Source organism: Hoplias malabaricus, chromosome 9, assembly GCF_029633855.1.
Source record: "Hoplias malabaricus isolate fHopMal1 chromosome 9, fHopMal1.hap1, whole genome shotgun sequence".
Lineage (NCBI taxonomy): Eukaryota > Metazoa > Chordata > Actinopteri > Characiformes > Erythrinidae > Hoplias > Hoplias malabaricus.
This window is the reverse complement of record NC_089808.1, coordinates 28,846,623-28,873,390: the sequence shown is the minus strand read 5'-3', so window position 1 is coordinate 28,873,390 and position 26,768 is coordinate 28,846,623. Positions and strand designations below refer to the sequence as shown.

Sequence of the window (26,768 nt, the reverse complement as noted above, 5' to 3'; positions counted from 1 at the left end):
ATTTATAATTAATAAATACTGTGGAGGTTTAGCTCTTTATAATTAGATTTTGGGTGCAGCAGCTTTAAACGTGAAAAACAAACTCTCTTCTAATTTAAAGCAACTGGATCCAAACTGAAATAAATACTATTTATTCAGTTTACTTCAGTGTGTGGGTATGACCTATCCTGCTGTGTGGGCACTGCGCCTGCGCGGTAGTGTTTAATTAGCAGGCGCTGGCGATGATGGTGATGAAGGTGCTTTGACCAATCCCGAGTCTCTTTGCGGGAGGACGACGGAGAGGCGGCGAGGAAGCCGCGAGAGAGAGCGCGTCGCGGCGGTGAGAGAGGCATATAGAGCCGCTAAGAGATTCAGCGCGGTAAGGCATTATTAATTCAGATATGCACACACGACTTTACTCACTTAGTCCGTCTTTGGGTTTGTTTTCATTAACAACGCGTGACTGCCTTTCGTGAAATATATGGCTTCGAAAAAGTGTGACAGAATTAGTGACAAGTGTTGGATGCTGGGTTTTATTCATCTCGCGGTCGCCTGGTCTGTCTAAAAGCCCTTCTACTGTAGAGGTGGGCTTTTTGGTTCGGTCTTGTCTGGTCCTTAAGCCCGGTTTAAGCTCTCTTCTCCATGGCAACGACAGCGAATGTGTCCGGAGCTCGAGCTGTGGACTCGCCGGCTTACGTCACCATTTCTAGATAAATTCCTCTGCTCAAACTAAGCCCGTGAAAGTTTTAAAACCTGAGTTTGCCGGTGGTACTCAGTAGTGAATTGAAGGCAGGGGCAAAACACTAAATTAAATTCCCCTGTTGAACGTATTTGGTAGTCACTCGAACTTTGTTTGCAAGGCGAGAGCTGCACTGTTTTCTGGGTGTGTCTACTGCCATCTGCCCTCGATCCCTAATGTCACATTAACCCTTTTACCTGAAGAGTGCCGCTTTCACTTTCCTTTCACTGCAACACTTTGAACGATATTTTGTAGGTTAGAGAGGTGTAAACCATAGGCGTCTGTTGTCAGGACAGGACTTTAGCACTAAAATCCAGCAGTGGGACGCTGAGTGTGGAGTTGCTCTTCGCTCGCCTTTGTTAATCTGTTCTATTAAACATATGGCGTTTGCATATTTTATCAGTATTTATGAACATTTAACATTAGTGACATATATGACATCGACACAATTACTGTCGTTCATTTGACAAATTTGGGCTATAACTGTTGATTTAATATATTTGAATATACATTGTCCACATCTATCAATCATATTTTTTTTAAGGAAAAAAAATCCAAATAAAACCACAGCAGTAGAAACCCTTAAAGTCTGTGTAAGGTTTACCACACTTTGTTCTGTGTGTGATTACCAACAGTGGTCTTCAGATTTTTTCTTTTATATTAAGAAGATCAAACGTTTGAATTCCTTAATTTATTTTAACACAATTGGTTAATTAATCTGTTTTTTTTTTCTTTTCTGTTTTCTTTTCTTTCCTTTCATTCATTCTTTGTTTCTTCTTTATAAGTGGTTATATATCTGCTATTTTTCCTAAATACTCTGATGGTGACATTAAAGTCATATGCATCTATTGCAATAACAGTTTATTTAGGTACAGCTGCTGTTCCCAGCTGATAAGTAGTAAGCAAAAATGCTTGTGTAGTTTATGGCTCATGTAAATGATAGTATTTTGTGTGGTTAGATGGCAGATGAGGAGTTGGTGAAGAAGATGCTGCGAGCAGTGTTGCAGACCACTAAGAGTGGGCTGCCCCTGTCTCGCTTGCAGGCAGAGTATAAAGAGCTGACGGGTGAAGTCATACCTCACAAACAGCTGGGTCATGCCACGCTGGATGCTCTACTGCTCAGCATGCCCTCATTGGTGCATCTGGACCGGGGCCGCTCTGGAGAGGTGAGCTATGACCATGTATTCTGATAGAACACCTTAACAGATTAGTGATTCAAAGTGGGGCATAAATTATATAAAAAAATTTAATTCCTGCTTCGCTTTACCTGGGGATAAAATGTCTAAGCTGAGGTATTGGAAGAAGATGGACCTTCTTCTAGTGGAACTTTTAATATTAGTTTAAAAGAACACAAACTCTGATTCATTCTGGTCATTATTTATTTTTCTGGGAATTTAGACTCTGAAGGCAGCCCAAATATTTTTTGGGGTAAACACGTGTTTTAGATAGTGCTGGACAATATGTGCGCAAATCAATATCACGATTAATTGAACGTTTGACCACAATTACGATTAATAAATCATTATTTTGTTTTTGTATTTTTGACCCTCAGTTTTGTTCAGTGTTGTCTTAATTATAGTCAAACACATCACGTCCAAACCACAGATGCTGTGTTTTTCTTTGGTACTAGCTGATCGAGTCTCTTTATCTGCCTCTGCGTTTAGGTTGCTTCCATGTGGCAGAAAGTGGCAGAATCATATGACTACAACTTGATAGTGTGATTTAAAAGGGACAGTACATGAACACACAATGGGGACATAGCACAATAAAAATAATCTATATAATCGATATAGACAAGATTATGTCAATTTTAAGTTCTGAATATGGATTTCGATTAATTTTCGATTATTTGCCCAGCCCTACTGTTGATCACTTTTAGCCTTGTCCTACAGATGATGTGTTATACTACTTTTGGGAATGAGAGGGCTCACATAACGAAGTTGGCGGCTCGTCAGCACACGGCTAAGAAGACTGGTCGTCCTCAGGTGGTCAACTGCCAGATGAGAGTCAAGCCCTCTGCTCCTCTTGTATTAAATGGTAGGACAAACAATATGTTATACGATTTTATCAGCATTTGCAGTGCTGAATGTTAACTGATTGCAAGTAAAAACAGTGTTTGGATGTTGAAGATCTCAAAATGTAAAATGTGCATTTATTGTCATTATGCAATGTGCAACAAAATGTGTCTTTGGCATTTAACACACACACACACACACACACACACACACACACACACACACACACACACACACACAGAGGACCCCTGCCCCCAGTTTTCCTGCCAGTTACAGGGATCAAACCTTCCAGGCCTGCTTCTCTAGCCATTAGGCCACAGCTGCCCCAAAGTTTCCTCACATATTGAGTTTGAACATTTTGCATTAGTGTTTGCTGAAACCTGGTGTTTATTAACACAGCAAAAAAATTAGGCCCCTTTAGATACTAGAGCTACACTTTTATTGTCTTTAACAGAAAAAATATCTTGGTGGCAGTGGTAATGCTGAAAAATATAAAACAATTATCTGCTTTTCAATGTGTGATATCCAAAATACCAATATGTCCTGTCTAATTAATGCCTTTTTTTTGAAAGCTCTCTCTTTTGACAGTTGTTCTCACTTCTGGTCTATAAATGCACTTCTAGGAGTAGCCACCTGAGTATTGTGAATTATAACTAATTGGTGAATACAAGTTAATTTAAAGGAACGCTATGTAATATTTTTACCTTACAATTTCAGCTTCAAAATTGTTGTGATGCTTCACTGACCTGTAGTAGTGAAAATAGAGCCTCTGCTGTTGTTATGAATTATCTAGTTATGAATTTACCAAAAGCTCAGTTTTAGGTGTGGGCCCCAACTCCCTAGATTAAAATTGGACACCTTCAAATTGAATTATTTCTGTGGGGTCCCCTCTATATTTCATTATTTGTATTACTTACTACATGCCATAAATAAGAACTTGATTATTGTTCTTGCAAGTAGGGTTACAGTTAATATATGGATAATAACTATGTAATTTAAGGGTTTCCTAAAAAGAAAGTTTGCATTAAACAAACAATATGTAATATATTTACTGTATTAAATCAAGAAATGACAGGGGGTGCCATCAGAAATTAAGGAAACATGCTTTAAGCACTGGCAACTCTGACAGCAGTACCACAGCCAGTATATTGTTTATTGAAAAGTGTCCACAGACCTCTATTGGTATTTTACCCAGTGGTTTTGCCCACTGCCCAATCCCTAGTACTGTTTCCACACCCAGGGTTGCCAGGTATGAAACACAATAGCAGACACAAACAAAGTATGCTGCAGCAATGGATGTGAGCAATGAACAGAGATAGCACTAGATTTTTACTGGACCTAAAAGGTCTTGGCGTCCTTGTGAAAATCTCTATGACCAGAGATGGAGTAAAACAAGAGTATTTGCGATTCACTTAAAATACTGAAACAGCTCTGAGTCCAGCAGTATAACAAAATGGGTACAGAGTTTGATGAATTTCTCCTCAGCAGGTAATCAAGTCATTTCTGAGAAACTATAAAAGTACAAACACATACATATGGAGTAAAAGTGAAAAAGTAGTGATTTGTGTGTTTTCAGTAAATTAAGTGAGGGATCAGTGCAGGATTAAAGGTGTAAACCCTGTGTTTTGTGTGTTTTAAGCATAGAATTTGAGGAATAAGAATTTTGTTTCAAAAGCTAAATTAATGCTTGCATTGTTGCCTATTTAAAGTCTACTAACTATTTGAAAACAAAATTGTGAATTAGACACAAACTTATGCCTCCTAAAATGTAATTTGTGGTGGAAGGGAAAAAAATCAATATGGAAAGTAACATCAGCCTTGTCAAGTGATTTATCCATCATATGGACGTAGTGAGATATCCCTAGTGTAGGCAGATATTTTAGTGAAAGTATTTATACTTTGCTCTGTATATAGGTTGATTATGGCATATTCATTTTAGCGATGAAATTCCAAACTTCATGAACTTGTCTTCCCCTGCTTCATATATGTTCAGTGTCCTGAACCTGTCAACCTGTGTATGCTTCGAGTCTGAGAAGGAAGTGGTGTGGGCCAGTCATTCTCTCCAGTGTTTTGACTTTGGACTGCAGTACCATTTTAAATGCTTGCTGCCTTTATTATAGATTGCTCATTTAAAATGTGTATAATATATTGTATTGCATATAGAAAACAAATGTGGTGATGTACTTTAAAATATGTGTATATCTCATGATATGGTAGTATTTGTTAGCCGGGATTATAAAAAGATTGAGCATGGAGAAGTTAACAGTCATGTTTGGTATGAAACCTCAGTATGAACAGCAGCTGTAAACTGAAGCAGACTTATTATTAATAATGTCAGAAGGACAGATTTGATATTTCTAAGAAAAGAATATGAATGGGACAATAAACGAGACAGAGACTGTAGTCTTAAAGCCATAGTAAATAAGTAAATAACTTGAGTGTGGGTGTGGTTTGTCCAGGTGTTTATAAAAGAAGTGGTTAAGTGTAACGAATGCACTCATGACCCTTAAGCATGTCTATAAGTACACTGCTATGGATCTACTTTATTACTTGTTGCCATTATATATATATAATTTAATAATATCATCATCATCATCATTTTCTTCTCCGCTTCTCCATTTCAGGGTCGCGGTAATTTAATAATATATATATTAATTTTCTCTTCAGTCTTCATCACAGCTGATGTAAAAACATATTCAGCTGTATCTGTCAGATGTGACTTGTCTTGTATAAAAAAGGTCTAAATGGTTTCAGATTATTTTGTTGTTAAAATATTGCATTGCATACCCAGATTATTTAGGGGTTCCTCTCTACACTGAATGTGTCCTAGTTAAATTCCTTTGAGAATGTGAGGAGAGCTATTGAGGCACTAAGAATAAAGCTGGATATGAGGCCATCCGGAAACCTTTGCCCAGTATTTCTGGCCTCCAGCGTGCTCAGCTTTTACACTGATTCTGGATCAGCATCTTAGTGCAGTGCTGAAGCTATACAATGATACAGCAAAAACATTGCAGACAAATTCTTGCTCACTACAGAGCGGTACAGGGTGGGAGGAGAGAGAGAGAGAGACAGAGAGAGAGAGAGCACAGACGAGAGGGAGCTGAATGAATTGGTTCATCACTTGGATGGCACTGCTTCGGTATCTCATCAGAGGCATCGTCTCTTTTTTCCCTTCTGTCTATTACTCGGCAGCACTCCGGCTTGCACTCTCCTCTTCTTTCTCCTCCTTCTTTCCCTCTTTCTCTTGCTGAAGCTGCCAGCCTGCAGAGCATTAACTGTAGAAACACTGGCTGGCTGAACATTACATATACCTCGTCTACTTCATCGGAATTTGGAAGGAAGACTTGTACAAATTTTAAAGCTTTGCTGACTCCTCTCTGCATAGCAAAAGGCTCTAATCTGTGCCAGGTTGGAAGGTTTGATGTCATCGTCGTACAGAGAAGCCGAGAGGTATGAAGTCATGTTACAGTTATTGTAAGTGAGAGGGCTACCTACTGTTGCAGGGATTTGCTGGAATGAATGTGTGATGTAATCTGGGGTTGTATGACAGGATTGATGACGTAGTGCAATGGAGTCAAACACTGCATGCCAAGTAATCACTGAAAAACACTTTACTTAGCCTGCTACATAATAAAACCATGACATAAAGGTATGTTTCAGAAATATAATGGTGCCATAATATTTTTATCTGTAATTTTTATGACAGATACTATAATATATGTTTGAGCTTGTGACAGCTTTTGAACATGCTAATTTTACTAAATTGACTCTAGTTAATCGTCATGACATCAAACATGTTCACATTTGTCCTGAAAGTTAACATTAATTTGAACGGATTATATTTTCAATCTTTCAACTTTATATAACTGCTTCATTTTGATCAAGCATTCATGGGGCCAGAACATATTCAGAATCATTGGGGGAAAGGCACCTTTGTTATATTATGGGACATAAAGTATTATGAAAGCTCCTGAAAGTTTAAATCTTAGTTATGTTAATGTTATCTAGCAGAGCTGAAGTAAAATACTTTGAGGAATTACTTGTTTAGCTGTTTAATGTTACTGGTGTTTAACGCAAACATCTAACCGGGGTGATGTTGATATTTTTTTATTAAAGGGAAAATCTAATGACTTAAGATTTAAAATATTTTTTTGTCATGTTGTAAGTTTGTCTTTTTTGACTATATGACATTTTATTGTTTTTTTTTTTTTTAGCTAAGCCCAGGACATCTTTGCGGCAGCCAGATCACCAGGGTCGCCAAGGACGTGGTGGGGTTCGCTCTGGGGGCCATGGTGACTCTCGACCAGGAATCATGAGAGAACAGCAGCCTGATGGGAGAGGCAGTAAATCCCACAGCAGCCAACACACACCACCCAACACACCTACAAGAAGGCCCAACCTGCCCTCTGACAGGTAGGACAGGAAATATCATGGTATATAGCCACTTTTGTACATAGTTGTCATTTTACTAACAGGTATCAGCCAGAGGAGGATGGTTCCTTTTTTGGTGTCTTGGTTCTTTACAGGGTTTCTTCATCATATTCTTTTATTTTGTCATGCCACTGTTGCCTTAGTGATGGTCACTTGCTGCTAGGAAGGTGCTATGTGCCACTTGTATAAAGGTCTATTCAAATAATTTGAATCTTTTAGTAAAGAAGAATATAGGAAATGAGCAGTGGTGCTAACATCATTTAACCCCTTCATCCCTATGTTTATTAAAAAATTGTTAGTTTTAAAACATTATTTAGTGGCAATTATAATTTATTCACTACCGTAAAACTAATATTAATGTTATGTAATTTTGAGAGTGTATGTGTGTGTGTGTGTGTGTGTTGCCCTGTAAAGGACTGGCGCCCCCTCCAGGGTGTATTCCTGCCTCCGGACCAATCACGACCCTGAACTGGATAATGAAAGAAAGAAATAATTAATTAATTTTGTAATGAGTAAGGGATTGGAAGATGAACCCATATATATATATATATATATATATATATATATATATATATATATATATATATATATACATTGTATTCATGATTAAAAATCCAGTCAGCTGCTGCCTTGAAAAAATTATTTAAACCTGGCATTAATTATAACATTGCTCTTGTGTTAATAATGATGGTTCACCCTGTCAACTTAGTCCTTCATGACATCTTATGATAAGCATTATTTTAAAAGGTACATTTTAGAAACTGCAGTGAGTGTTAGCCTCACATTTTAATACCATCAGTTTCATCACTGAGAAGTGTTTTATATTTTTAGAATTTATTTAAGAATCAGTGTTGAGAGTGAGACATAAACTAATGAGTAAGACATAGAATTGAGGGGGTGAATAAAGTCCTCTTTATTCCTTTTCTTCCCCCTGACTCTCAGTGGCCTTTCCATTCCCACTGTTTTCCTCTTGTTTCCTGCTGCTCTTCTCTTCCTCTCTCCCCCCTCTTTTTGGACATTCCCTGACTCGAATCTGAATTGCAGAGTATGGCTCAGCTGAGTGTAGAGTGAGACTGGTGCTTATTCAGCAGTGGAATGAGCACTGCTTTCTCTGTGTGTGAGTGTGCGTGTGTGTGTGTTTGCGTGTGCCTGTGTGTGTGTTGACAAATGTCGTTCCATCCAGACACAGATGCATTTCAGACCAAACATCTGACCTCATCCTTTCGGTTGTTTTGTGTATCACATACTGTAGCACACACAATGCAGTATGGGGAGCTGGGGTGGCATCGCTGAGCTTGTGGGCCGGGGTCACTAATCCACCTGCTATTCTTTCCCAGATTAGCCATTCTAAATGAGTCCGCAGTGAATCAGCATTTTCCCTTGGTACAGCATTTGGTGGAAGCTCTGCCAATCTGACACCTAGAATCAAATGAAATAAGACCCTCTCTGCTTTATCTAACTCATACATAACAATGTTGTGCCCTCAAAGTTTATTGAAATAGGAGCCAGGGCTTATTTGGACAATGACATAATTAAACTAAATAATTTTTAAGGAGTTGATTAACTTTTTAATGTCATAATCTTACATTTGGTTTGATTTACTGAGTTATCCTGAAACTTGTTATATGTATTTATTGTTTGGTACAAAGAACTTCATTTCAAAGCAGTGTGTATTAATTAGTTCACTCAATGCTGAAATTCAGTAAGCCAGTAAAGCTGGTTTTCAACCAAAGATTATGTGTATTATCATGGACTTGTGTCCAAACAGGTTATTCTGAAACACAGGGAAATGAAGGATCTTTGGGATAATAACACAGTGATTTTACCCCTGGCATTTTAAGGTGAAATTTGTCCAGTGTCCCAAGTCCAAATTTTAGCATATTTCCTTTACCTTTTTTCAGATCAGACAAAAAGATGTCCCTGCCTTCCAGATTCCATAAAGAAGTACATGCCCACTTGTCAAGAAATCTTCAACAGAGCAATGGTGAGTGATTCACTGCCTTGTCTGTGTCATTGAATACATATATCTTTGTAGTTCTTTCTTCATCTAAGTTTAAAGCAAGATGCTTTTACCAAAATAAGATTTTATACAGTGTGAATAGCCTACAAACATGTAGAAGGTTTAAAACAGGCTTCCTTCTCCACAAGGAGTCCCTTTTAAAGCTGGAAGAAGACCTCAGGCATTTGCCATTTACTGCTTTGTGCATGGGATCCCCATTAGACCATGATTGTGCAGAGTGAGGCAGAACTCTGGGTCTAGTCATGTTGATCCCTTGAGCTAGCTTTATTTTAACCATAATAGTGTTGATTTAACACTGGTGTATTTGGTGTAAGCCTGCAGTTTCGAGAAAATCTGTTGGTTCATTTAAACTCTTTGCAAAAAAAAAAAAAGAAACACATGATTGTATACACACCAACACAATTTCATTTACTCTGTTTTCAGTTGTTATCTGTGCAGCAGTTCTTCATAGCTTTACAACATTTTGTTTGTTTTGATATTCCAGCTCCTTCGAATTTAAATGAAAACACACCTCTACCAAAACCCAGGACACCCCATTCAAGTCTATACAGCCCTCAATTGGTGCAGTCTCGCCTCAAAGAGGTTCTGAGCAAGCACAGCAATGGCTTCTGGGTATCTAAGCTTCCACAGTTATACAGAGAGCTGTACAAGCAAGAACTGCCTAGTGAAGCTTTGAAAGATCTGGAACAGTGGACACATATTTGTACAGTGAGTTCAGCTGTATCATGGTTCTTCATTGATTTACAGTAATCACTAAAATTCTTAAATACAAAATGATATAATTAATTTAATTACATTTTTATATATTATTTAAATTTCTTGGTTCTGAAATAATTTCTTGCTTGCCCCAAGATTCATGCAGGATTCTTGTCTAAAGATTTGATTACATGCTCATCACTACATTGATTTTCAGCTCAACAAATTGACTTTACAGATCATGATGTTGAATCTCGTTGTTCTCCTATATGCAGGTGGAGAAGCCATGCAGTAGCAAACCTCAGGAGCTACTGTTGTACCCTGCAAAAGACATCAGCCCTAGCCCTGTCATGACACCTACAGCAGACAGACTTTCTCCATCTCTACAGAAGTCCCCCATCCAGAAACACCAGGTGTCCAGGACATCAAGAGCATCCACATCAAGCCCCCCTGCATCCCCCACGGTCCTATCTGCAGATCTCAAACAAAAACTGGGAGAGCTGCTTCTGAAGTACAGCAGTGGTCTATGGGCTCACGCCCTCCCTAAACTCTATCAGGATACATACAAGACTAAGCTGCCTGAGTATGTACTTGACAACCTGCCCTTGCTGTCAGATATATGTACAATTGACTACCCCATGCCAGACAACCCCAAAAGAGCCATTCTGTATGTGAAGGCAGCAGAGGATGAGAACCGCAACCGGGAAGACTTGGCTGAACTGAAGGCGAGAGAGGAGGCTGGGAGACGTCTCAGTTCTCAAGCTGTGCCCCCTCTGCTTATTCCCAGGGAAGAGTACCCTTCAGTACTGGTGGTGGAAGCCAGCAGCACCAACAGTGTTGTTCTTAGGTAAAGATTATGACCCCTCATCTGATGTGACTGCTCTTCTATTTCACTTATCCATACAATTCAGTGGACACAAACTGAACCTCATCTTCATGCATTGGGCAAATACATTTTTTAATTAGTGATGAAATTTATAAATTGTATATTAAAGGATGCTACACATATATACTTATTATAATTTCATAACAGGGTTCCTTACCATACAGGAACATTTTGTAGTTTTACAACTACAGACGGTATGTAGTCCACGTTTCTCTGCATACTTTCTTATGTCCATTTTACACTGCACTTCAGTGGTCAGGATCCTCACAGAATGACCACAGAGAAGGTATGATTTGAGTGGAAGATCATTTTCAGTGCTGCAGTGACACTGACGTGGTGGTGATGTGTTAGTGTGTGTTATACTGGTTAGAGTGGATCAGACACAGCAGGTGTTCTAATCCAGTGACTGAGGCTTGGGATCTGTATGCATGTCTGCTTGTTAACAGATACATAGGTGAGGGATATTCCAAGGCCCAGGAGAAGCTGGAGGATGAAATGAAGGAATATTACGGACAAGACAACACCAAGAAGCCCCTGGTCTCGCCTTCATCAGGCCAACTAACTGCAGTTCACGCTGAAGAAGAGGAAGAGATTCTCAGAGCACAAGTGTGTGAGGTCATGTCAGAAAAGGTCAAGGTATGCTGAGAAATCACAGCTGTGATTTTATAGAGTTCCTAATCCTGAAAGTAATAAAGGGTTGGGTCATCTGTTGAAGTATGTAAGATAACGAATCAAGCATTACTAATGTGCAATGTTGCAGGTTTATTTTGTGGATCATGGTTTTTCTGAGGTCATTAATAAAAACAAGCTGTTGGAGTTGCACGAGAAGTTTTTCAGACTGCCTTTTCAAGCCACCAAATGTAAATTGGCTGGTGAGTTTAATTTCAAAATGTGAGTTTGTTCCCAAATGAAGGGAATGTACATTCAGTTCTTGTGCATGTATGTGTTTGTGAACCCGTTTTAGGTCTTGAGCCATTTTCACAGGAGCCAGCTGTGCTGAAGAAGTTTGACTCCATGGCAAGTGGTAAAATCCTATTGGCTGAGATCCTGGAGAGGGATGACATTCCACTGATGGTGTTATATGACACGTCGCAGGATGATGATGTCAATATCAATGCTGCTTGTCTGAAAGCACTACAAGACAAGTCTTTTGAGAGCCCTTTGCAGGTATTCAGCATGGCTTCCAGAAAGTCATATTACCTCAGAGACCAGTCTTTTCTTACCTGGTCTCATCTAAATACTGTGCTCTCTCTCTAAATTCAGTAGTGAAGAGTGTATATTAAGCTATATAAATATGGAGACTTAGATGCTGGACCTCCATAATTCCACCTTGCGTTGTGATAGTTTTAATGCCAGAGATAATTTCTTTCTGTAAAAAAACTGAACGCATAAAAATGTGTTTTCTGTATGTTAGCAAATTCAATTTGTTGTATAGGTTTCTACTTACAAGTGTTATTTATTGAAAGTTTAGAATTAATCATTTTGACAGACATTTTGCATTAGTGACAAAATGTGGGAAATGTTCAGTTGACCTATGAGTGAGAATGAAGTATTGTAAAAGCTATGCTGTGGATGTAGTTATGCTTTTATAGTAATTGGCAAAATTTTCTGAATTCATTTTTTCTCTTAGGTAAACAGTGCCTATATGAATGTGAGTGTTACCAGTGTGTGTTCAGACGGGACATTCTGTTGCCAGCTGCCATCTCGAGGTCTGTCCAAACTCAGTGAAATCCTGGAGAAGACAGAGAACTATTTTCTCTCCCAGGTACAAAGAGTAGGCTGTGTGTGCATGAGTATTATTACTGGACTGTGTCTTTGTATAGGTGTGGGAGCAGGGGCAGACAGATTGTGATTAAAGGGCATAATCAGATTAGAAGATGTGAGCTAGGTAATCGCTTGTAAATAGCAAGCTGCTGGCATAAATTCCCTATGGTGTACTTCATAAAGGCTTCAATGTTATGTTATTGTTTATATTGTTGCTGTCCAAGGAAAAATAGTAAATTTACGGGAAAAGAAACAAACCTACTTAATTGTCAATGGTGGTCAATGTAAAATTATTTAATTCCAAGTCATTGTGGAGCAGTTTTAATGGTCCATTCATCATGAAATTGTCACACACTGTGAAGGACAGAAGGTGGCATGGTGTTGCAACAGGCAGTATCGCTCTCACACAGCTCCAGGGTCCTGGATTTGTGGGTTCAAGCCCTGCTCCAGGTGATTGTTTCTGAGGAGTTTGGTGTGCTCCCCACTATGTCTGCATGGGTTTCATTTGGGTGCTCCAGTTTCCTCCTGGTTTTTGCTTCCAAAATCACATGTTTGTAGGTGGACTTGCACCCCCTCCAGGGTGCATTCCAGGTAGGCTCTGTACCCACTGCGGCACTGAACAATGAATGAATGTAAAGGACAGCTACTGTGCTCAAATGAGGTAGTAAAAATCTGCAAAAATGGAGATGCATGTTTTTCTTTGGATAGCAACAATATACAAACTACACTACGTCTTGCAAAATGTACTTAATGTTTCTAGTATGAAATATTATTATAGGTTATGGAATGTTTTTACGAAAGATGTGTTTATTTAGCTTTTATGTTGATAGCTAATACTGCATTTGTATACATTTATGCTTCTGTTAGAGACTGAAATTAACCTTTTTTGTGTGTGTGTGTGGGAAAGGTTACATCCGAGTCATTAGTTTCTAGACCTTTCTGTGGAAAAAGCTGTCTGGCTCGCTACAAAGGCAAATGGTCTCGGGTTGAGGTAAGAGAGTGTCAGCTTGGTCACATGGGAATATAGCTGTTTGGACAAAAGCTTCTCCTTTGTTTGGATAGAATAATGAAATGGAAGGGGACGCTACAAGTCTCAGTTATAATGGTTAAACCAATCCACACTTCTTGCATAAAATGTTTGGTGGTTATTAAAATTTATATGTTAATGCATTTCAGTGTGAACATAATGTGAAAATATTAGAAAAAAATGCATTTGTGTTTGCATTTTGGATTTTCTTGAATTAGGTTTTGATTGAGCTGACTTTGTGATAAACTCTTCAAATGACGAGCATAAAGTAACAAAGACTGGAAAATGACTCCCCATTATAGTGTTGATGTCTTAACGTGTGTTTGACGTCGTACATTATGAAGTGAATAAGCACCTCTGCATGTTCAATTCAGATAACTAACCTGCATGGAAGTCGGGTATTGGACATTCTGTTTGTGGATCTGGGCGTCCAGGCATCTGTGGAAGTCATTGAGCTAAGAGAAATCCCACCCCATTTCCTACGTGACCTTATCTCAATCCCACCTCAGGTCAGAGAGCTAGTCATAGCTAGAAACCTATGCATTGTTAGAAACTCATGAAATGAGAAATCCATGCATTGTTAGATGCATTAAATGTAGGTAACGAAAGTCATGTTTTAAAATGTGCATTTGTTTGTGAGCATTTGTGTGTTTATATTTCAGTCGATACCCTGGAATGTTTGTGTGAAGCATTTAATTGAACTGTTAGTGTGTACTTGTGTCCAGCTGGAATTGAATACTGTAGGTTCTAATTCAGCATTGTCTGTGTTATTTCACAGAAAGTTTGAAGCTGATTGTAAAAACTAAAATTATGTGTATTTTGTCTGTCTGTCTGCAGGCAGTTAAATGCTGTTTGGCAGATTTGTCTGTCACTGTGGGCTCATGGACTCCAGATGCAGTTCAGTGGCTAAAAGACACTGCACTACACTGTAGTGACTGCAGCTTGAAGGTCAGTTCTTTGGCAATGTTGTCTTTTTATTTCAAGCATTACTTGTGATTTAATTATGTCAAGCATCTCTTACCAAAGCCCAGATAAAAAACTTGAAATTTGTTTTGGAAATATTACAGACAAAACAAACTCAAAATTGAATAGACATTTGTGCTTTAAGGTGAAAGAGAAGATGATATCCAGCAACAAGCTGAAATGATAAAATAATTATGAACAAGCTATTAAAAAGCTTAAAGACCCACACTATTCAGATTTCCTTTATAAATAATTCTTCATTGCTTTTATGTAATTAATTACATAATTCAAAGTTTGTATTGACATTGACATTTCAATAAACTCTACTAAAGATTTTCCTCTACTAAATATTACCATGGGTTAGTTTAATTAATTTACATCTGTGATAAATATTACTAGTTATGATTGTAACTTGCACTAAAATGCATAAAAAAAAAACACCTGTAAAAGTAACTAATAGCACATCTTACGGTTTCCTTCCTCAGATTGCTAAAGTGGAGGAGAGCAAGCGCTTAGCTCATGTTTACCTATTTACCAGTAAGAATTTCCATGACCCTAGCCGTAGCCTAAACCGCCAGCTTGCAGACTCAGATCTGTGGAAGCACCAGAAGGATGTTTTCTTAAGAAGCCAGGGGCCTCTGAAGACACCCACACCTCCTACAACTCCACCCACAACACCACCCACCACAGCCTCTTCTGGTACCTCCAGCCCGAGCACCAATGGGGGAAGCAAGATGTCACAGATATCCACAAATGTGTCACCCCAGTCATGTTCCCTTTCCACACCTCCAAGCACTCCACCTGGAAGCCTAGCTCTTCCCCCTGTTCTGGAGCTACCTCCAGTGGGGCAGAATATAGACATTTATGTGTCTGTAGCTTGCCATCCTGGGCATTTTGTTCTACAGCCATGGCATGATATGTACAAGCTGGTGGTCTTAATGGGAGAGATGATTTTGTACTATAACAAAACAGAAGAGAAACCTCTCACAGTGGAGAAGAATAAGGTGTATGCAGCCAAAGTGGAAAACAAGTGAGTGTGTATTTGGGAAATACTTTACTGTCCATGACACCTGCATAAATCTTGCATGGCAGCTAACATAAAAGCCTATATAAGCATCAGACAAGAGTCAGTTAAAGTGAAGGATTTATCTCAGGGATAAGCTGTAGGTTTATGCCATGGACTGACTGCTTGATTAAACTTATCAGTACTCCTTATCATTGCCATTACTACTTTTCTCAATGCGTTGAATGGTCAGGCCAACATCATCAGCATTGTTTCAGCTAGTGAGTTTTGAAGACCTTACTGTGCAGATCAGAGCAGTAAACCTTTGAAACATATGCACTACATGGCAGCTGTGGCCTAGCAGTCAGAGAAGTGGGACTGGAAGGTTGCTAGTTCGATTCCTATGACCAGCAGAAACATCGGGAGTGGAGAAGTGAAGGAAAAGCATTGTCTATCACCTTCAATCCATAGGTGAGACGACCTAACCCACAACTGCTCTGTGAGTGCTGGCCACTGCGGCTGTGTGTTCACTGCCACTGATGGTTTAAATGCAGAAGGCGCGTTTGGTTGTACAGTGACACATAATTGCACATTTCTTTTTCATTCCATTTTGCAGGGGAGCCACAATCCCACATGAAAGCCTGTTGCCTATAATCAGTCTAGAAACATAACCTGTTATGTTTGTCCCCAGTTGGCATCGAGTACTTGTGAAAGGAGTACTGACAAACGGTCTGGTGTCTGTTTATGAGCTGGACTATGGCAAGCATGAGCTGGTCAGCTGCACTCTTCTGAGGCCTCTCATCCAGGAGTTCCGTCAGCTCCCATTCCAGGGCATAACTGCTCAGCTTGCAGGTAATGAGTGTTTGTAGAGATGCAAAAAAAAATTGATGAGCATATGTTTGATTTTTGCATATGTGATTATTCAGGAAAATACTGTTGTGTTTTTCAGGTAGATAGACTAAGCACCACCCATTCTCAAAAAAGAATGACAAATAAAGCAGTTCTGTTCTGAACTCTTATTGGTAATTTTAGCGTAATTGTAAGCTACTTATATATCCTCAAACAAACTATTTGCCATCACTGTCTTAATAGATATGCAGAGCTTGTAAGCTGGTAACTGGTATGAATTTTGTAGGAAAACAGAGCCATCTGGAGGCAGCTATGAACAGTATTTCCAGTAATCTAAAGTCTTTCTGCCAGATGGCTTACACTGGATTGTTTAAAATGCTGAGCTGGCTCTCAGTCACCTCAGTCTATAAATTTCCAAACAAGAGTTTTTCTGGATTAGCAGTTCTGCCTGCAGTGATTGTTTGTGTATTTACTGTATCTTTTGATTAGTTTCTCTGAATTTTATGAACTATACTGATTTGAAATTTGAGAATTTATCATGGACCGAATTCTTCCTTGTAATTTTTTTGCAAGATCTGGTTTATACCAATTTAGGTGATTTCAAGCCTTAAATATGAAATACATTGTAAAGCTTTGTGATGTGGTTTTAGGTGTGAAACCTAGGCAGTGGTCTGAAGAGGCCTCCATTGTGTTTAGAAACCATGTGGAGAAAAAGCCCCTGGTGGCCCAACTGGACTCAGTGCAGGAAGCAGTGCAGCCCTGGGACCGAAAAGTCACTGTTTACCTGGTGGACACATCTCAAGAGGACAGAGACATCTGGGTCCATGACATTATGGCAGAATTTGCAGATGAGCACACCAAAGCAGCATAGCAGCCTTGGATATCTCTTAGTGTGTGTTCTTTAGAGGTTTTTATGAGTGCACTTACGGGTTGTTCTATCTGGACCTGCAACTTTTACATAGATCCTGTTTACATTCAGCATTAACATATAGTCCTCAATTATCCAATTAACATTTGATCAAGACATTTAGGCTTGAATTTTTTCAATGTAGCTTCCGAGTACACAACTGGATTAAAGTTTTTTTTTTTAAAGCGGTGATGAAATTCCATAAACAGGCTAACATAGCACCAGTGCTGTACAGGTATAACCTGAACAGGCTGTGCTGTTTTCACTTCACAAAAATTTTGTAATCACAGTGCAGAGGTTTCCAAGCATCTGAAGTTACACTGGGGAGGAACAAAAATAAAAGTATTGCAATTCACGCTCATTTGCTCAAATGGCAGAGTGAAAAGATATAGGTTAAAATTATACAAATGTAGTTAAGCCTGTTTCAATGCAAAAGCCTAACCATAACTTGTTAAAATACACGTGCATGAACACATGATTTAGGCTAGGTCATAAATGTAGCAAAGGTGGCTGCCTTGTGTTTTTAATATTTTTAATATGCATAGGTCTGGTCACAATACACACATTAAAACCCCTAGAAAGCTAAATCAACATTAATTTAAAATGTATTGTCTGCTCTATTTCACCAGTATTGCTCTCTCTTCTTGATGCAGAATGGGTGGTAATAAAATAGGAAAAGTTTAACTAAGCTTTATGTTGATCAATCACAAGGTTCAATTTCAAGTAGTCTTGCACTAAATCTAGCAGCAATTGTGAGACTGCTAGAACATAAGAATTACTAAAACTAGTATAATTCCAATTCTCCTTGCTGTATTGTCCCAGTCACCACCTGCTGAGGACTGGCGCCCCCTCCAGGATGTGTTCCCACCTTATGCCCAATGATTCCGGGTAGGCTCCGGACCCACCGCGATCCTGAGTTGAATAAGCGGTTACAGACAATGAATGAATGAATGCATGTACAATCCTATCCTTGCATGCATTATGTTGTGTATCTATCAATGTGCTGGTAACTCTATTACAGAGATGTAAACCCTAAAGATTTGTGAAGTCACAACCGCAATTCACAGGATAAAGCTAATAAATGCAGCTTCCAAAACTTTGTACATACACACACACCCACACACACCAAATCTAGATGTGGAATGCATTTTAATGCCATGTGTAAACAGGATCCAGTTAATTTGGACATGATCAAATTTCCAAATTTTGGAAGGTTAGGTTTAATTTTCTTAAATGCGTAACTGCTTTAATTACAATTAACAGTGAGTCTGCAAGAATCGTATGACACTGACAGGCAACTTGATACTACTTGTACTGTGTATCCTTTCAGTGCAAGCAGCAACTCTTCTCAGTTCTAGCCTTGAAAATTGTACAACCAATTGTGACAGTCAGTACAAGTTTGTCAGTTTAGTTTGGTAAGTGCTCTAAGGCCAACAAAGTTCAATGCACCTTAAGTAGGTGCTAAGTGATATTTACATTTATTAAAATATGACTGTCTACTTTGCAAAAAGCATTTAAAAAACTAGCTGTCTAGTTTTGTGTTGTAAGCTTGCCACTTTAAAAGCAAAAGCTTCTGGTTTGCAATTTGACATGGTTAAAATGATCAAATCTTTTCTTTTGTAATAATGTTTACATGATCAAATAGCCAACTGAGTCTGATAAATTAAGAACTTGTTTACAAAGGAAACATGATTTATTCCATGAAGGTGATGAAGCTCCACATTTGAAGTAAGGCTTTGAAGTTTACTATTTATTTAGTAGTTCCTCATGTATGTTTTATTTATAGAGACAGGTTGCTTGAAGTCTGGGGTTTTCCAAAAAAAAATTGACTATAGTAGCATACTTGAATATGCTACTTCCTTATCATTGGCGTGGTTAAATGGTTTTATTTAGTGAAATACTATGTGTAGATTCTTTATGAACTTGGAAACTAAAACAGTTGTTGACAATGACCTGAGATTAACTGCATATGCAATGTGTTTGAGAAATAAAGTTTAAGGAGAAAAATCAGTAAGGGTAGTGTGCGTGTTTATGATTAAGTGGGAACAACGCAAATATGTGATAAGAATCATATGACCCTGCCTTAGAAAAATGTTCTATATATCATCGTTTTATTCACATCATGCACATCCACATTAAAACTCCTCCATCACCAGATAACAGACCAAGTTAAATAGAAATTATGGATAAGTGCGTGGCGAGTGGTGGCAGTAGGAAACAATCATGTAAGGGACTTGTATGAGGATATGTGAGGTCTCTGACAGCACCTGAATACTTTGCATCATCACTGCAGTTCATCCAACAGAAGTCGACAGCACTCACCCACTTTAGTTGGATCAGACACGCTAGCATACTTTGTGATCTGTGAGTCGACGCCCAGCGAACGTGCCAGGTCTTTAGCCGTACTGTCCCCAGCCACTGTTGTCCCAAGAGCAACAAGCAGCCTGAAAATAGCCTCTTTGTCCTGCACTACTTCCAGGGCACTACTAGCAACGGACAAGCACTGGGCCTTGGCTTCGATCTCAGATGATCGTCCATGCAGAATGCCTGCATAGTTAAGAACCAAAGTGGCCAGTGCCACATGGATGTTTTTGTTGCAGACAGAGCGGAGGTCTGCAGCGCGGGACAGCACAGCCTCACGCTGCCCCAAGAGCAGAGAGCGACCGTGGGATCCAGAGAAGCAGTTGCAGAAGGTGCGGAGGGCCAGCATCTGGTTGGCTGGCCGGCCCTGTGGTGACATGAGGCCCAGCAAGTGGTTGCATAAACTGGCTCCTTCCATACCTCCACAGAGCTGTGCATTGACTTCAGGGTGCCGCACAGCCAGGCGCAGGATGTCCAGCACAGGGAACACAATGTCTGTGGAGATGTAATTCAATGTGACACTGCCTCAACATGGCAATTATTTGGTACAGTTTCAAATGATTTTTTTTTAAACAGTACCATACTATACTACATACCTTCAGGCCAGTGGCTGGTCCTCCAGAGGACACCGATCTGTTCTGCCGTGGGCAGATCTTTGCTCTTAGAGTCTGAGACCATGAGCAGCAGCTTCTCCAAATTGTTCAGTACTTCACCATTTAGCCTGTGGTCCTCAGGGGCATTCACATTCAGCTCTCGCAACTTGGCTATATACAAAATGTTAAGATTTAAGAATTATGCACCTGTGTATTTTTATACATATAAAATATATTTATAAATGTATTTATAAAAACACACAGACACACACATTAATGACAAAATGCTGTGTGTTTAAATTATGACTTACCAAGAATCTGGGTGGGATTGGCCTGTTCAAACAAAACTCCATCTGTTTTAGGGAAGTAAATATTTGTGACAGATTTTTGGAGAGCAGCAGAGGAGTAGGCATTACGACCTGAGGGGAGACAGGAGGGGTCAATGTTCACACGTTATATACTGTGAATCTTTATGCATTCACTGAGGCATGTTGAACATGTTCTCTGACCTGTGAAGGGATCAGTTACACCTGTAGGTGTTGTGCCTGTAGATTCTAATCCAGGTATGTATCGCCCAGCACCTACCAAAACACATATATGAACAATAATTACATAGCACTATTCCATACATTCAAATGCTTCGTAATCTTTGAAACATGTAACGTGTATATGTATATATATGATATACATTTACCTATGATTACTACATTTTATATTGGTGTAAGAACATTGTATATAAAGTTACCTGTGAAAGGATCTGTGCCAAAGCCCTCTCCGCTGTCTGCTGCCCCTGGGATATATCGCCCTGAACCTGAAACAGGATACAGCTGCCATTTTAACTTACAGAATGAAACTTACATACTGGGCTGCTTTTCCAGACAGTGATAAAGCTTAGCCCTGGACTACATCCTCCGTTCAATGGAAAAGCATCCCAATGCGTTTTAAAATTTGGCTTCTTAATGCACCAACTGTCTGTGTGAACTACACATAAAGCCATATATTGAGGAGTAACGCAGAAATCAGAATAATGCTTCTGGGCTTCTTGCCTGTAAATGGGTCTACAGCAGTGGCTGGAGTTGGGCCTAATGTGTGCCCTTTCGTGTTCTCAATGATGAAATTTGCCACTTGGTCCAGGAACATTGGGTTCAGATCATTCTTCTGCAGAAAGTTGTGTGCTGCCAGCCAGGGGTCATCAATAATGTTATAGGGTAGCTTCATGGAAGGCCCACCCTCATTTACATCAATGGTAAAAACAAAGTCATATTCCTGAAGGGAAAAAACAGAGTAGCAGTGAAAATCTTTTTTTTTTTTTCTCCAGTGTTCCTATATTATGCTTAAAGTATCAGTGTTCAACAATAAAACTGGAGTAGGAACTTGTCGTATTTTTGATATAGCCTCTTTACATCCCAATAGCAGTGAATATTCTTAAAAAAAAAAACTAGTGACTCAAACTCTAATGTGACATTGAAGACCAGGCCTGATGTCAAAAGTTACAGCTTTTTCCAAATTTTCACTGTCATTTTCCTAAAACCACTGCTCATCCCAATTTAGAGTTATCCAAACATAAATATAACAGATCAAGGTGAAGTGACCTATTTCAAGCTACTGACTGCTAAAACTGTAATGATTTACAATGAATGCTAATGTTGGGACCCAATTTAACCCTCTGGCCCTGTGTTGTTGTTGTGTTGTTCGTTTGCCACTATGTACCCTCATTATTATATTTGTTGTCTGGTATGTTTTGTATTGTTGTGATCCTCTTTGTTGTGAGGTGGTCTTTGTTTTGTATGTTATTTTGTAAGCATTTTGGTTCTTGAAAATTAATATTATTGTTAAGTGTTAAACCCTTTCTTTCAGGTATTTCCCCTGTTCTGTATTTGTAGTGGATTTCTTAGCAATAACTTTGTCACCAATGGTCCTCCAGAGATGCCCAGTTGAGTTAAGATCAGGACCACTTGAGTATTACCAGCTTCAGGAATGTACTTTACCCATTTTGCAGCGTCACAAGTGACATTGTCTTGCATTAAATTTGCAGGCTGATTAGGAGATGTTTTTAAACAAGAACCCATGTGTTGCTGAATGAGGTCCCTCTAATTCATATTAGGGTAACTTTAAATTGGGATGAGTGATATCATAGCAATGTTCAAATTTTCAACAGCAAACCAATGTTCAGTAATCCCTTTCTTTTTATTTAATTAAACAGCAATATGTAGAAAATGAAGAATAAACAAGTGAACCGTTATGATCACAAGTCCCATTAGAACAAGAAGATGAAGAACAAGAATGAATTTGGACTGGACTTCTATAAACAAGGCTGGCTTTGTAAGTATCACTTTTCCTATGATATCCCAATAGGATGTGATTTTTTATTTATGTGGTGTTATGGTGTATATATAGATATAATGAATCTCTAGTATGTCTTCTTACCTTTCCTTCGTACATTACTTTCTTGGAGCTCTCCTTAGATGACCCTCCAACTACATCTCCAATCTTCACCCAGCGCCCATCACTCGAACTCCACTGGTATGCCTCTACATTAGCGCCATCTTTTATTAATCGCGTCTGCCCATCCCGGTTCCCTGCACAGGCACACACAGACATGCATAAAATACTTTTACTGCATCAGTCACAGGCAATTGAAGGCCCACCTCATTCATATAAATACACCAAAGCAGTTAAAGAAAGAAATCTTTGTATTTCCACTTTTGTTCAGAATTGTAAATTGCAAAACACTTTTTGCAGTGTGTTAAAATCTCAAGATTAATGGGGGAAGAAATGTGCAATAGAACACTCTTTGTTCATTAAAATTGGTGATTTTTTTTCCCCTTTCTCCTGCAATTTTAGTATTTTGAAGATTGAAGTTTGGTTCCTACAGCAATGTTTGACAAATGAAAAGAATTGTATTAGTACCACTACAAACAGATGACACAAATCCCAGTCCTATTTACCTGGCTCATTTAAATGTTCTCTGCCAGGTAAATCCTCTATCTTGATGTCTCCCAGATCTCCAGTCTTGGGGTCAATTGTAGCTTTAGAGAGCTCATCCTCAAAAGCCTGTAGGTCCTGAGGACTCGCTACACGTTCCTCGCTCTCAGTAAACACACGGATAATGCCATCACTGTGGGCAAATCAAAATAATACCAATGTATTATAAATGGTTACGTGTTTAGAGATGTTGAGATCTGTCAAGGCAGATTAAAATATGTAGTTTAAATTTGACAGTATAAATTATGTGTACCTAGCTCCTACTGCAATGTCTCCGTTTGGGAGCACACAGCAGCACCAGACTGACTGGGTTGGTAGACGAATGGTCTGAGTGCATTCGCCCTTCTTCCAGATCCTTACTGTCCTATCCTCCCCTGTGCTTACAAAATCTAATAAGAGTGAGAAATAGAAAAAATATGTAGTTAATTTATTAAATTTATGCTAGTAACACAGTGGGAATAACAAATACTAACTCTGCATATCCACAGAAACAAAGCCGGGCAAAATGATGGTAACAAATCACTCTTCTGGTGATAAATAAATATCCCTGCATTAAAAAATGTATAAATAAAACTCAAAATAAAAATAACTAATAATTAGATCTTCACCAACCCTGTACATCCAACTAAATGAGGAACTGAACTCTGCTCATCAATAAGCAGGGCAGATCTGTTATGTACCACCCTGATGCCTAAAAATTAATTCTTTTATTGCTTTAGATTAAAGGCATGTATTCAGTAAACTACATATTTTGTACAATGATGTGCATTAAGACAACCATAATATTTATATATATATATATATATAGCCTTATATTTAAATGAATAGCGAGTGACACTCCTAACTATAAAAAGATGTATTTTTTGCTACAACACTTCTTATTTAAATAAAGATTTTTTTTCACCTTGTCCATTGGGGAATACAGCCACACTGTAGATATAGTTAGTGTGACCATAGTATACTTGTACACATTCTCCTGACACCATCCATCGTCTAATGCTGGCATCATTGCTACAGGAGAAAAACTCAACGTCATTCACCACAGCTAATCCCCGGACACAATCCTCATGACCTGAAACATAAAACATAGACTTGTCAACACTGATCTCCAGAGGTTAGAAAGTAATTATGTGCCAAAATGAGAATAAAAATATATCTGTAAACAGAAAAAAAACAGGCATTTGACAGACATGACAGAAGCATGATGGCATTAAAAATCAAATTTTAAAAAGAAGGAATGGAAATTCTCCGAAAACCACCTGAATACGTCCTCTCACAGCGGCCAGCTTTCCAGAGTTTAATAGACTTGTCAGCAGATCCTGTAAGCATAAGACCCTGCTCTGGCAGAATAACCACAGCCCAAACCGCTGCTGTGTGTCCCTAACATAAAAGAGCAAAGCAACATTTGTGTATATAAATATAGTACCTATACACAATACAGTGGTGAAGAACAGTGAATGGAATCACATAATTAATGTTTAATTACTTCTCATAACAGAATGTACCTGTAAGGTCATCATGCACTTGTCACTGAGCCACACTTTGGCTGTGGTGTCCCATGATCCACTCAGTAATGTTCCAAACTTCCCAGCCGAGAGTGAACAGACTGTGGACAGCAAAAGCATTTTAAAAGCTGGAATGGCTGGTCATAAATGTCCTGGTTTATTCAAAATGACATCATATGTATGTGGGAAATGTTCATCTAAAGAAATAGCACCTGTGTTTTTGTGTCCCTTTAAGGTGAAGAGAGGATCTGTTCGGTCCAGTGAAAAAACACAGATGATATTATCATTGCCTCCTGTTGCTATAAGGCCCCTGGGGTAGGTTTCATTGGGGGCGATGATGCAGACACAAGAAACGAAGTTCGAGTGGCCATTCATACAGTGCATCTCTTTATAACCTCTGATTTCACTAAAAAATGAGAAACCACAGAAAAACAAAATACATTTTCAGTTGTCATATTCACACCTGCATTCATGCACCATGGAGTTTTACACCCGATATATAGCTTTTGTTTCACAGAACTTTAAGGGCCCCGTCTAATGGAAATCAAGTCTTTGACATTGTTCATATGACTGTGTATTTTTTTTATATGCTTTAATAAATCATAAGCAAAATAAGCAGTCAACAACATGGCTGTGCATTTCTGTGTTTAAACTCTGTTGGATTATAGTCTCAAATGTGTGGATTCAAACAGCCAGGGTTTCTTACATCATAAACTTAAGATATCAAATCCTGGCAAATCCTGCTGGGCAGGGCTTTTGGGCTTCCGGTGATTAATGGAGGAGTAAGTACAGATTTTAATTGTATATTTAAATATTTGCGCATACTGAATTAGTGTGTGTAAGTTAAGACTTAGTGTGTAGAGTTAATTTACATCTCTGCCATTTTTACAGCATTGATTTTAGGAGAGCATATTTGTTTCAGACATAACGTCTGCCTATGGGATCTGGCCTAACAGATATGAGTTTTTAATGCTTCATTCGATGCCCGGGGGTGGGGGCGGACTTTTATCTGTAGTGTACAGATGTCAGGTTTTTATTTACAGCATTTCCTTTAAAAGAAAATATTAATGTTTATCGTCAATAAAACTGTATAGAAAATATAATAACGATATTGGCATCAGTATCAACAAAACTGGAAGGTGTTCATTTTATAAATACATGCTTTAAGACACCATTGCGCCTCTTAAAAGCAAACGTTTTAACAGAGCTGCCTTAAAAAGACAAGACTGTTTAGAAAGCTGTCTGAGTAAAGGCTGTTTCGACTTAGCTTCTTATTTGAGTTTTCCGGTCCACCTTAAATATAGCATTAGTTACAGATTCTAGCTCCTCGCCAGAATGTGAGACTGATGCACTCTTTAAGATGGACATAAAAATGCGAATAATAACCAAATCATTAGCCACATTAATTTTTAATACGTTTAGCAGAAGAGTGTTATTTAAACCCCTGCTGTGTGCTGACCGCGGTTGCTATAAACAGAGACGTGGTGTTAGCTGTTAGCCGGTTTACCCAGTGTTTGGACTCCAGACTCTGGCGGTTCTGTCTCTCGACACAGAAACGAAGGCTCCTTCAGGGACGAAAGTGCTTGCGAGGCCCCGGACGTCCATCTCGTGCCCTGGGATGGAGCAGCTCAGTCTAAACCTGCCGTTGTGGGCCATTGTGTGTAAACTCAGTGCTCCGGCAAATGAGCAGAGTAAAAAAGAAAAATCATTCAGCCCCGGAACTGAGACAGCGGTGCAGTAACAGAGAGAACAGCACACAGAGGCCGAGGCTCAAATCTCCTCGTACTCCCTACAGAGGGCACCACAGAGATCAAGGGGCGATGGCTCCTTCACCAGAAATATTCATTAAGGGTTAGACAGAGAGTCGTAGGATATATTGCTGATTATGAATGGCTTTTTGTTAGAAATAATTATAAATATAATAGAATATTTAGATATAGGCAGTTTAATGATCTACCTAGTGCACTACATCGGTGAGTAGGAATCGTTTAAGATGGACCCATTGAAAAAAATCTACAAGATACAAGTCATCTGCAGGACTATAT

The 26,768-nt window shown here is 38.9% G+C and overlaps 2 protein-coding genes across 3 annotated transcripts; one reads left to right on the top strand and one right to left on the bottom strand.

Moving 5' to 3' along the window:
• The first annotated feature begins 225 nt into the window (after nt 1–225).
• tdrd7b (tudor domain containing 7 b) lies at nt 226–18,038 on the top strand. Of its 2 annotated transcripts, XM_066680783.1 has the most exons (17): nt 226–358; nt 1,678–1,884; nt 2,611–2,755; nt 6,948–7,146; nt 9,066–9,148; nt 9,669–9,892; nt 10,156–10,727; nt 11,213–11,402; nt 11,527–11,638; nt 11,731–11,933; nt 12,397–12,531; nt 13,438–13,521; nt 13,932–14,066; nt 14,395–14,505; nt 15,006–15,550; nt 16,215–16,375; nt 17,023–18,038. In XM_066680783.1, the coding sequence occupies exons 2-17, from the start codon at nt 1,678–1,680 to the stop codon at nt 17,241–17,243; spliced, it is 3,327 nt and encodes a 1,108-aa protein (XP_066536880.1). In that variant the 5' UTR covers nt 226–358; the 3' UTR covers nt 17,244–18,038. The 2 variants fall into 2 exon arrangements, with proteins under 2 accessions (XP_066536880.1, XP_066536881.1); XM_066680784.1 differs by lacking the exons at nt 226–358; nt 1,678–1,884; nt 2,611–2,755 and adding an exon at nt 6,056–6,183.
• On the bottom strand, nt 18,038–26,483 carry plaa (phospholipase A2-activating protein). Its single transcript, XM_066680785.1, has 14 exons — nt 26,231–26,483; nt 24,936–25,129; nt 24,724–24,824; nt 24,478–24,598; nt 24,123–24,290; nt 23,472–23,607; nt 23,182–23,351; nt 22,661–22,812; nt 21,280–21,499; nt 20,979–21,044; nt 20,743–20,814; nt 20,545–20,652; nt 20,237–20,404; nt 18,038–20,135 (listed from the first exon to the last, which is right to left on the bottom strand). The coding sequence occupies exons 1-14, from the start codon at nt 26,377–26,379 to the stop codon at nt 19,564–19,566; spliced, it is 2,397 nt and encodes a 798-aa protein (XP_066536882.1). The 5' UTR covers nt 26,380–26,483; the 3' UTR covers nt 18,038–19,563.
• Nucleotides 26,484–26,768: the final 285 nt, after the last annotated feature.